At 58.9% G+C, this 12,265-nt stretch overlaps 1 protein-coding gene across 1 annotated transcript; it reads left to right on the top strand.

The window, feature by feature from the left end:
- The first annotated feature begins 4,238 nt into the window (after positions 1-4,238).
- Positions 4,239-11,726, top strand: LOC130433940 (uncharacterized). Its single transcript, XM_056763749.1, has 8 exons — positions 4,239-5,460; positions 5,939-6,073; positions 6,154-6,273; positions 6,348-6,466; positions 6,558-6,726; positions 6,800-6,918; positions 7,009-7,119; positions 11,574-11,726. Exons 2-8 carry the CDS (start codon positions 5,941-5,943, stop codon positions 11,724-11,726), a joined length of 924 nt encoding a protein of 307 aa, XP_056619727.1. The 5' UTR covers positions 4,239-5,460; positions 5,939-5,940.
- Positions 11,727-12,265: the final 539 nt, after the last annotated feature.

Here is a 12,265-nt window from a genome sequence, read left to right as displayed (position 1 = left end):
GTACTTCACAAACAGGTGTCATATTATGATTCTTTTTCAGGATACGGAAAGGCATCTTAATTTGCTATACCTTGACCGTGAAGTGATTCTCTCCTGCCCTTTGACACTGCCAACGGCAGCCCCGACTGTACCTGGGCGGCCCGGACCTCAAAGGCCCGGACCCGGAAGTCCCGGAAGACCTGGGCGGCCCGGACCTCAAAGGCCCGGACCCGGAAGACCCGGAAGACCTGGGCGGCCCGGACCTCAAAGGCCCGGACCCGGAAGACCCGGAAGACCTGGGCGGCCCGGACCTCAAAGGCCCGGACCCGGAAGACCCGGAAGACCTGGGCGGCCCGGACCTCAAAGGCCCGGACCCGGAAGACCCGGAAGACCTGGGCGGCCCGGACCTCAAAGGCCCGGACCCGGAAGACCCGGAAGACCTGGGCGGCCCGGACCTCAAAGGCCCGGACCCGGAAGACCCGGAAGACCTGGGCGGCCCGGACCTCAAAGGCCCGGACCCGGAAGACCCGGAAGACCTGGGCGGCCCGGACCTCAAAGGCCCGGACCCGGAAGACCCGGAAGACCTGGGCGGCCCGGACCTCAAAGGCCCGGACCCGGAAGACCCGGAAGACCTGGGCGGCCCGGACCTCAAAGGCCCGGACCCGGAAGACCCGGAAGACCTGGGCGGCCCGGACCTCAAAGGCCCGGACCCGGAAGACCCGGAAGACCTGGGCGGCCCGGACCTCAAAGGCCCGGACCCGGAAGACCCGGAAGACCTGGGCGGCCCGGACCTCAAAGGCCCGGACCCGGAAGACCTGGGCGGCCCGGACCTCAAAGGCCCGGACCCGGAAGACCCGGAAGACCTGGGCGGCCCGGACCCGGAAGACCCGGAAGACCTGGGCGGCCCGGACCCGGAAGACCCGGAAGACCTGGGCGGCCCGGACCCGGAAGACCCGGAAGACCTGGGCGGCCCGGACCTCAAAGGCCCGGACCCGGAAGACCCGGAAGACCTGGGCGGCCCGGACCTCAAAGGCCCGGACCCGGAAGACCCGGAAGACCTGGGCGGCCCGGACCTCAAAGGCCCGGACCCGGAAGACCCGGAAGACCTGGGCGGCCCGGACCTCAAAGGCCCGGACCCGGAAGACCCGGAAGACCTGGGCGGCCCGGACCTCAAAGGCCCGGACCCGGAAGACCCGGAAGACCTGGGCGGCCCGGACCTCAAAGGCCCGGACCCGGAAGACCCGGAAGACCTGGGCGGCCCGGACCTCAAAGGCCCGGACCCGGAAGACCCGGAAGACCTGGGCGGCCCGGACCTCAAAGGCCCGGACCCGGAAGACCCGGAAGACCTGGGCGGCCCGGACCTCAAAGGCCCGGACCCGGAAGACCCGGAAGACCTGGGCGGCCCGGACCTCAAAGGCCCGGACCCGGAAGACCCGGCAAACCTGGGCGGCCCGGACCTCATAGGCACGGACCCGGAAGACCAAGAAAACCTGGGCGGCCCGGACCCGGAAGACCTGGGCAACCTGGGCGGCCCGGACCCGGAAGACCTGGCAAACCTGGGTGGCCCGGACCTCATGGGCCCGCACCCGGAAGGCCTGGCAAACCTGGGCGGCCCGGACCTCATAGGCCCGGACCCGGAAGACCTGGAAAACCTGGGCGGCCCGGACCTCATAGGCCCGGACCCGGAAGACCTGGGCGGCCCGGACCTCATAGGCCCGGACCCGGAAGACCTGGAAAACCTGGGCGGCCCGGACCTCAAAGGCCCGGACCCGGAAGACCTGGCAAACCTAAGCTGCCCGGACCCGGAAGACCTGGCAAACCTAAGCTGCCCGGACCCGGAAGACCTGGCAAACCTAAGCTGCCCGGACCCGGAAGACCTGGCAAACCTAAGCTGCCCGGACCCGGAAGACCTGGCAAACCTAAGCTGCCCGGACCCGGAAGACCTGGCAAACCTAAGCTGCCCGGACCCGGAAGACCTGGCAAACCTAAGCTGCCCGGACCCGGAAGACCTGGCAAACCTAAGCTGCCCGGACCCGGAAGACCTGGCAAACCTGGGTGGCCCGGACCTCATAGGCCCGGACCCGGAAGACCTGGGCGGCCCGGACCTCATAGGCCCGGAACCGGAAGACCTGGGCGGCCCGGACCTCATAGGCCCGGACCCGGAAGACCTGGAAAACCTGGGTGGCCCGGACCTCATAGGCCCGGACCCGGAAGACCTGGCAAACCTGGGCGGCCCGGACCTCATAGGCCCGGACCCGGAAGACCTGGAAAACCTGGGCGGCCCGGACCTCATAGGCCCGGACCCGGAAGACCTGGAAAACCTGGGCGGCCCGGACCTCATAGGCCCGGACCCGGAAGACCTGGAAAACCTGGGCGGCCCGGACCTCATAGGCCCGGACCCGGAAGACCTGGCAAACCTGGGCGGCCCAGACCCGGAAGACCTGGGCGGCCCGGACCTCATAGGCCCGGACCCGGAAAACCTGGGCCTCAAAGGCCCGGACCCGGAAGACCTGGGCGGCCCGGACCTCATAGGCCCGGACCCGGAAGACCTGGCAAACCTGGGCGGCCCGGACCTCATAGGCCCGCACCCGGAAGACCAGGCAAACCTGGGCGGCCCGGACCTCATAGGCCCGGACCCGGAAGACCTGGAAAACCTGGGCGGCCCGGACCTCATAGGCCCGGACCCGGAAGACCTGGAAAACCTGGGCGGCCCGGACCTCATAGGCCCGGACCCGGAAGACCTGGAAAACCTGGGCGGCCCGGTTCTCAAAGGCCCGGACCCGGAAGACCTGGCAAACCTGGGAGGCCCAGACCCGGAAGACCTGGGCGGCCCGGACCTCATAGGCCCGGACCCGGAAAACCTGGGCCTCAAAGGCCCGGACCCGGAATACCCGGAAGACCTGGAAAACCTGGGCGGCCTGGACCTCAAAGGCCCGGACCCGGAAGACCTGGCAAACCTAAGCTGCCCGGACCCGGAAGACCTGGCAAACCTGGGTGGCCCGGACCTCATAGGCCCGTACCCGGAAGACCTGGCAAACCTGGGCGGCCCGGACCTCATAGGCCCGGACCCGGAAGACCTGGCAAACCTGGGCGGCCCGGACCTCATAGGCCCGGACCCGGAAGACCTGGCAAACCTGGGCGGCCCGGACCTCATAGGCCCGGACCCGGAAGACCTGGAAAACCTGGGCGGCCTGGACCTCATAGGCCCGGACCCGGAAGACCTGGAAAACCTGGGCGGCCCGGACCTCATAGGCCCGGACCCGGAAAACCTGGTTCTCAAAGGCCCGGACCCGGAAGACCTGGCAAACCTGGGCGGCCCGGACCTCATAGGCCCGTACCCGGAAGACCTGGCAAACCTGGGCGGCCCGGACCTCATAGGCCCGGACCCGGAAGACCTGGCAAACCTGGGCGGCCCGGACCTCATAGGCCCGGACCCGGAAGACCTGGAAAACCTGGGCGGCCTGGACCTCATAGGCCCGGACCCGGAAGACCTGGAAAACCTGGGCGGCCCGGACCTCATAGGCCCGGACCCGGAAAACCTGGTTCTCAAAGGCCCGGACCCGGAAGACCTGGCAAACCTGGGCGGCCCAGACCCGGAAGACCTGGGCGGCCCGGACCTCATAGGCCCGGACCCGGAAAACCTGGGCCTCAAAGGCCCGGACCCGGAATACCTGGCAAACCTGGACCTCAAAGGCCCGGACCCGGAAGACCTGGGCGGCCCGGACCTCATAGGCCCGGACCCGGAAGACCTGGCAAACCTGGGCGGCCCGGACCTCATAGGCCCGCACCCGGAAGACCAGGCAAACCTGGGCGGCCCGGACCTCATAGGCCCGGACCCGGAAGACCTGGAAAACCTGGGCGGCCCGGACCTCATAGGCCCGGACCCGGAAGACCTGGAAAACCTGGGCGGCCCGGTTCTCAAAGGCCCGGACCCGGAAGACCTGGCAAACCTGGGCGGCCCAGACCCGGAAGACCTGGGCGGCCCGGACCTCATAGGCCCGGACCCGGAAAACCTGGGCCTCAAAGGCCCGGACCCGGAATACCTGGCAAACCTGGACCTCAAAGGCCCGGACCCGGAAGACCTGGGCGGCCCGGACCTCATAGGCCCGGACCCGGAAGACCTGGCAAACCTGGGCGGCCCGGACCTCATAGGCCCGCACCCGGAAGACCAGGCAAACCTGGGCGGCCCGGACCCGGAAGACCTGGAAAACCTGGGCGGCCCGGACCTCATAGGCCCGGACCCGGAAGACCAGGAAAACCTGGGCGGCCCGGACCTCATAGGCCCGGACCCAGAAGACCTGGAAAACCTGGAAAACCTGGGCCTCAAAGGCCCGGACCCGGAAGACCTGGAAAACCTGGGCCTCAAAGGCCCGGACCCGGAAGACCTGGAAAACCTGGGCCTCAAAGGCCCGGACCCGGAAGACCTGGTCCTCATAGTCCTAAATCTGGATAAGTTCTTAAATTTGTTTTCTATTCATGCTGTAGTGTCATGTTTTGTCTTTCAGGTTCTTGAACAAACCTAATAAAGCTTGAATGACAATTTTTTTTTTCTGTGAATGTTTGAGTAGTGGCAACACAAATACAACACTTGGGTTAAAGTAAAACATTCCAACAGGACGCCCTCAGTATAGTAACAAACAAGTTGCAAACCATATTAAACTAGGTCAGCCCTCAAGACCTTACCATTGGGTCAAATTACTGGCTGACCAGGCGGACAAGAAAATGAACTGAAACCTCATACAAAATAAATGTCAAGATCAACACATTAGCCCCAACAACCTGGGAGAACTATCCCTTTAACAGTTTCATGGGAGTAACATTAGTTTGTTTACTGAAAACTAAAACACCTTTTGACCACTTCGAAATTCAGAGATTCAAAACAAATTGCTCAACATGCGTGTTAGCAGCAGCCTCTGTAACTACGCTACAAGGCAGTGCTAGAATTATTGTTGGGGAGGTACAGTCATTTATCATTAAACACCATCTTTTGTGTCGACCTTAAACTACCAAACCAACGACTCGCAAGTAACAAATTTCATAGGAAATGTTGACTAAAGGACGTTTAAATGATTAACGCTTAGGTTTAACAACGTGGGCATCATGTTACAGACTAGCTAGCGAAGCTAGATTGTAACGTTACTTTTCAAACCTAATACCAACATGCGCATTTTGCATACTTTTGCATTTTTTATGTAATGTAATATTTTTATAGATTGAAAACTCTCAAACATACCTTTCTTTTCTCCGTATAACATCTGTACTCTCTTTTTCCTGAGGTGGATCAAAAGCTGGGAATATAAAGTTTGTCGGAATCGTCGAGGAGGAGTTTGCTCTCTCAACCGTCACTCAATTGGACCCAACTGATAACCCAGCGTTCGGGTGACTCAAAAAACGACCCAACACTGGAAGAATAACCCAACAAAATAACCCACCAGGCGCAACGCAGCTGTTGGGTTAAAAAATAACTCGGCATTTTTAAGTGTATGTATTGCGAAACAACTTTGTTTTAACAAACTGGAAAACCAAACAAAAAATGCACTAAAACCGCATTGTAAATCATTAAAACGAGAATATAAAATAATGTCAATCAATAAAGGCTTCACATTTCCTAGATATTTTCATACCTTGTGTTAACTCACAGCGTAATGAGACACAGGTGAAAGCCATAATCTAAGTGATGATTGATTACACAGATGACAGATTTGATTGGTCAGCCATGTAAATTACCAAGCGATTGATAACAAAAGGTGAGTACAAATAGCAAATAGTCTCGATGAGATTTTAAACTTTTGCAGTTAGGTTTTTTTTTCCTCACTGTATTGAAGTGTTATAGTGGCACACACAAGTAGAGTAAAATAAAGTATTGCCCTTGCGATGCTGGGGCTTAGGGATCTTTTACTTTTCAGCTTGACTGTGGTGACCGCAAGCTGTTTAAGAATTGGTCATGCTGCTTTTTCAGGAATGGGTTTTTCTCATGGCACCATTGCCCACAGAACACCCAATTTTGGCAAGGTTATTATTGGCAGTGGTGTATCAAATGATTCCGCTGAAAGACAAGCAGAACAGCCTACCGGATACTGGTCCAGTGAACAAGGTATGTTAATTGTAAATGTTGAAATTGCAGCTTTATTCAAATGGACAACTGGTTGACCTGTCTCATTTAAATAAATTAAGCCCAATTCCAATTTGCTGAGGCTAAATTGAAACGCCTGGGTACTTCTGTGCACTGTGGAAATGATGCTATGACCCTGCGTGTTCCTGGCCCAAGAATGCCCCACTTCCTGGTTGATGGAGGTAAGCCTATACAACTTTTTGTTTTCCTTTTCACGTTTTATAAGGTCTGTTATGGTATGATTTCTTTTAAATAGGAGTGGGATCTCCAGTGCCTGTGTCTGAAATTCCAGCCAGCTGTGCTATCTCTGTGAAGAGAGTTCGTCGGGATGTTTCTTTTTCCGTACCTTTCCGTGGCTGTCCTGTCCGACAACAGGTCAGTGTGTGCCTCTGCTGTGCTAAAAATTACTTTGCTGCAGTTGTTTTGTGCAAATGGGTCTTAATTTTTTTCTTTTTTGTTCTCACAGGGTGGAAGTTATATTCTGTCTCTGATTGTAATGGGGGCACCAGTGCAGGCGTCATGCCCGGCGAGTTCTCCTTTTCCTATTGCTTCTGCTCCCCTTCCTACAGTTTCTTGCTTGCCAACTGGAATGGTTTTCTTGCTTGGGTTCAGGGCTGATACTGTCGAGATCAAAGGTAGTTTTTGTCTTAAATTCTTTAGTGAATTTAAACTTGACAGGTTCTTGAGGATTTTTATCCCTCCATTTAGTTGATGGATTATGGCAGCCTCTGCTGTTAGAGTACTCCAAATGTGGGTTCACATTGGATACGATTGAAGGTGCTCTGGTTTTTACAGCACCATTTACAGGGAGGTGTTGGGTATTGAAGGTAAGATTTAACATTCCTGCCAACTACACTGTTTCGTTGCTGCTTTTTTTGTACTTCACAAACAGGTGTCATATTATGATTCTTTTTCAGGATACGGAAAGGCATCTTAATTTGCTATACCTTGACCGTGAAGTGATTCTCTCCTGCCCTTTGACACTGCCAACGGCAGCCCCAACTGTACCTGGGCGGCCCGGACCTCAAAGGCCCGGACCCGGAAGACCCGGAAGACCTGGGCGGCCCGGACCCGGAAGACCTGGGCGGCCCGGACCTCAAAGGCCCGGAAGACCTGGGCGGCCCGGACCTCAAAGGCCCGGAAGACCTGGGCGGCCCGGACCTCAAAGGCCCGGAAGACCTGGGCGGCCCGGACCTCAAAGGCCCGGAAGACCTGGGCGGCCCGGACCTCAAAGGCCCGGCAGACCTGGGCGGCCCGGACCCGGAAGACCCGGCAGACCTGGGCGGCCCGGACCCGGAAGACCCGGCAGACCTGGGCGGCCCGGACCCGGAAGACCCGGCAGACCTGGGCGGCCCGGACCCGGAAGACCCGGCAGACCTGGGCGGCCCGGACCCGGAAGACCCGGCAGACCTGGGCGGCCCGGACCCGGAAGACCCGGCAGACCTGGGCGGCCCGGACCCGGAAGACCCGGCAGACCTGGGCGGCCCGGACCCGGAAGACCCGGCGGACCTGGGCGGCCCGGACCCGGAAGACCCGGCGGACCTGGGCGGCCCGGACCCGGAAGACCCGGCGGACCTGGGCGGCCCGGACCCGGAAGACCCGGCGGACCTGGGCGGCCCGGACCCGGAAGACCCGGCGGACCTGGGCGGCCCGGACCCGGAAGACCCGGCGGACCTGGGCGGCCCGGACCCGGAAGACCCGGCGGACCTGGGCGGCCCGGACCCGGAAGACCCGGCGGACCTGGGCGGCCCGGACCCGGAAGACCCGGCGGACCTGGGCGGCCCGGACCCGGAAGACCCGGGCGGCCCGCACCCGGAAGACCTGGAAGACCAGGGCGGCCCGGACCTCATAGGCCAGGACCCGGAAGACCCGGGCGGCCCGCACCCGGAAGACCAGGGCGGCCCGGACCTCATAGGCCAGGACCCGGAAGACCCGGGCGGCCCGCACCCGGAAGACCTGGAAGACCAGGGCGGCCCGGACCTCATAGGCCAGGACCCGGAAGACCCGGGCGGCCCGCACCCGGAAGACCTGGAAGACCAGGGCGGCCCGGACCTCATAGGCCCGGACCCGGAAGACCTGGAAAACCTGGGCGGCCCGGACCCGGAAGACCTGGCAAACCTGGGCGGCCCGGACCTCAAAGGCCCGGACCCGGAAGACCTGGCAAACCTAAGCTGCCCGGACCCGGAAGACCTGGAAAACCTGGGCGGCCCGGACCTCATAGGCCCGGACCCGGAATACCTGGAAAACCTGGGCGGCCCGGACCTCATAGGCCCGGACCTGGAAAACCTGGGCGGCCCGGACCTCATAGGCCCGGACCCGGAAGACCTGGGCCTCAAAGGCCCGGACCCGGAAGACCTGGCAAACCTGGGCGGCCCGGACCTCATAGCCCCGGACCCGGAAGACCTGGAAAACCTGGGCGGCCCGGACCTCATAGGCCCGGACCCGGAATACCTGGAAAACCTGGGCGGCCCGGACCTCATAGGCCCGGACCCGGAAGACCTGGCAAACCTGGGCGGCCCGGACCTCATAGGCCCGGACCCGGAAGACCTGGAAAACCTGGGCGGCCCGGACCTCATAGGCCCGGACCCGGAAGACCTGGAAAACCTGGGCGGCCCGGACCTCATAGGCCCGGACCCGGAAGACCTGGCAAACCTGGGCGGCCCGGACCTCATAGGCCCGGACCCGGAAGACCTGGAAAACCTGGGCGGCCCGGACCTCATAGGCCCGGACCCGGAAAACCTGGGCGGCCCGGACCTCATAGGCCCGGACCCGGAAGACCTGGGCCTCAAAGGCCCGGACCCGGAAGACCTGGCAAACCTGGGCGGCCCGGACCTCATAGGCCCGGACCCGGAAGACCTGGAAAACCTGGGCGGCCCGGACCTCATAGGCCCGGACCCGGAAGACCTGGAAAACCTGGGCGGCCCGGACCTCATAGGCCCGGACCCGGAAGACCTGGAAAACCTGGGCGGCCCGGACCTCATAGGCCCGCACCCGGAAGACCTGGCAAACCTGGGCGGCCCGGACCTCATAGGCCCGGACCCGGAAGACCTGGAAAACCTGGGCGGCCCGGACCTCATAGGCCCGGACCCGGAATACCTGGAAAACCTGGGCGGCCCGGACCTCATAGGCCCGGACCCGGAAGACCTGGAAAACCTGGGCGGCCCGGACCCGGAAGACCTGGGCCTCAAAGGCCCGGACCCGGAAGACCTGGCAAACCTGGGCGGCCCGGACCTCATAGGCCCGCACCCGGAAGACCTGGCAAACCTGGGCGGCCCGGACCTCATAGTCCCGGACCCGGAAGACCTGGAAAACCTGGGCGGCCCGGACCTCATAGGCCCGCACCCGGAAGACCTGGCAAACCTGGGCGGCCCGGACCTCATAGGCCCGGACCCGGAAGACCTGGAAAACCTGGGCGGCCCGGACCTCATAGGCCCGCACCCGGAAGACCTGGAAAACCTGGGCGGCCCGGACCTCATAGGCCCGGACCCGGAAAACCTGGGCGGCCCGGACCTCATAGGCCCGGACCCGGAAGACCTGGGCCTCAAAGGCCCGGACCCGGAAGACCTGGCAAACCTGGGCGGCCCGGACCTCATAGGCCCGGACCCGGAAGACCTGGAAAACCTGGGCGGCCCGGACCTCATAGGCCCGGACCCGGAAGACCTGGAAAACCTGGGCGGCCCGGACCTCATAGGCCCGGACCCGGAAGACCTGGAAAACCTGGGCGGCCCGGACCTCATAGGCCCGCACCCGGAAGACCTGGCAAACCTGGGCGGCCCGGACCTCATAGGCCCGGACCCGGAAGACCTGGAAAACCTGGGCGGCCCGGACCTCATAGGCCCGGACCCGGAATACCTGGAAAACCTGGGCGGCCCGGACCTCATAGGCCCGGACCCGGAATACCTGGAAAACCTGGGCGGCCCGGACCTCATAGGCCCGGACCCGGAAGACCTGGAAAACCTGGGCGGCCCGGACCCGGAAGACCTGGGCCTCAAAGGCCCGGACCCGGAAGACCTGGCAAACCTGGGCGGCCCGGACCTCATAGGCCCGCACCCGGAAGACCTGGCAAACCTGGGCGGCCCGGACCTCATAGTCCCGGACCCGGAAGACCTGGAAAACCTGGGCGGCCCGGACCTCATAGGCCCGCACCCGGAAGACCTGGCAAACCTGGGCGGCCCGGACCTCATAGGCCCGGACCCGGAAGACCTGGAAAACCTGGGCGGCCCGGACCTCATAGGCCCGCACCCGGAAGACCTGGAAAACCTGGGCCTCAAAGGCCCGGACCCGGAAGACGTGGTCCTCATAGTCCTAAATCTGGATAAGTTCTTAAATTTGTTTTCTATTCATGCTGTAGTGTCATGTTTTGTCTTTCAGGTTCTTGAACAAACCTAATAAAGCTTGAATGACAATTTTTTTTTTTCTGTGAATGTTTGAGTAGTGGCAACACAAATACAACACTTGGGTTAAAGTAAAACATTCCAACAGGACGCCCTCAGTATAGTAACAAAGTTGCAAACCATATTAAACTAGGTCAGCCCTCAAGACCTTACCATTGGGTCAAATTACTGGCTGACCAGGCGGACAAGAAAATGAACTGAAACCTCATTCAAAATAAATGTCAAGATCAACACATTAGCCCCAACAACCTGGGAGAACTATCCCTTTAACAGTTTCATGGGAGTAACATTAGTTTGTTTACTGAAAACTAAAACACCTCTTGACCACTTCGAAATTCAGAGATTCAAAATAGAAATTGTTCAACATGCCTGTTAGCAGCAGCCTCTGTAACTATGCTACAAGGCAGTGCTAGAATTATTGTTGGGCAGGTACCGTCATTTATCATTAAACACCATCTTTTGTGTCGACCTTAAACTACCAAACCAACGACTCGCAAGTAACAAATTTCATAGGAAATGTTGACTAAAGGACGTTTAAATGATTAACGTTTAGTTTTAACAACGTGGGCATCATGTTACAGACTAGCTAGCGAAGCTAGATTGTAACGTTACTTTTCAAACCTAATACCAACATGCGCATTTTGCATACTTTTGCATTTTTTATGTGATGTAATATTTTTATAGATTGAAAACTCTCAAACATACCTTTCTTTTCTCCGTATAACATCTACTCTCTTTTTCCTGAGGTGGATCAAAAGCTGGAAGATAGAGTTTGTCTGAGTCGTCGAGGAGTGGGAGGGGTTCGCTCTCTCATCCGTCACTCAATTGGACCCGACTGATAAGCCAGCGTTTGGGTGACTCAAAAAAACAACCCAACACTGAAAGAATAACCCAACAAAATCACCCAACAGGCTCAACCCAGCTGTTGGGTTACAAAATAACCCAGCATTTTTAAGTGTATGTATTGCGAAGCAACTTTGTCTTGACAAACTGGAAAACCAAACAAAAACTGCACTAAAACCGCATTGTAAATCATTAAAACGAGAATATAAAGTAGTGTCAATCAATAAAGACTTCACATTTCCTAGATATTTTCATACCTTTCATCCTGTCAACTGGACCTGGAAGACCCGGGAAGCCCGGACCTGGAAGACCCGGGCTGCCCGGACCTGAAAGACCCGGAAGACCCGGAAGACCCGGGCCTTAAAGGCCTGGACCTGGAACAAAATGGGAAAAAATAAATGTCAAGAGCAACACATCAGCCCCAATAACCTGGGGTGAACTATCCCTTTAACCGTTTCATGGGAGTAACATTAGTTTACTGTTACGCAAACACCTTTTGACCACTTCGAAATTTAGAGACTCAAAACAGAAATAATGATGTGGGGAGGTCATTTATAAATCACGGGAGGTTTCCAGACAATACAAATGCCCTGCGAAAAACTGTGAATGGTGCTAATGTGTAACCTAACGTTATGTTCACAGAAGGCTCCAACTACGCAAACTCCTATCCAATCAAAGCAGTGGGCATTTACTTGTAAAGTCTTCAATACGGCACGCCCAATAAAACCGATAATTTGCAGAGCTGGCCTCAAAACCCGTGTAGAAAATAGCCTATTACTTCTTGATTTTGATGTTTTTAATGTAAAAATCACGCAAACGTCATAACTAGACCTCATACAACAGTATAAAACAATAAACAAGGGCAGTTCCTTTAAGAAGGACATTGATACTTGCTCTTCCTTTTGCTCTTTGCACTTGGAAAAAGTGACCCACATTT

This window comes from Triplophysa dalaica, chromosome 13 (assembly GCF_015846415.1).
Source record: "Triplophysa dalaica isolate WHDGS20190420 chromosome 13, ASM1584641v1, whole genome shotgun sequence".
NCBI lineage: Eukaryota > Metazoa > Chordata > Actinopteri > Cypriniformes > Nemacheilidae > Triplophysa > Triplophysa dalaica.
Note: the sequence above shows the minus strand (reverse complement) of the source record. Positions and strands in the feature narration are given on the sequence as shown.

Coding starts and splice junctions, on each gene's coding strand:
- LOC130433940 (XM_056763749.1), top strand. CDS start 5,941: ATGGGTTTTTCTCATGGCACCATTGCCCACAGAACACCCAATTTTGGC. Junction 6,074..6,153: donor ATACTGGTCCAGTGAACAAG/GTATGTTAATTG, acceptor AAATAAATTAAG/CCCAATTCCAATTTGCTGAG. Junction 6,467..6,557: donor GCTGTCCTGTCCGACAACAG/GTCAGTGTGTGC, acceptor TTGTTCTCACAG/GGTGGAAGTTATATTCTGTC.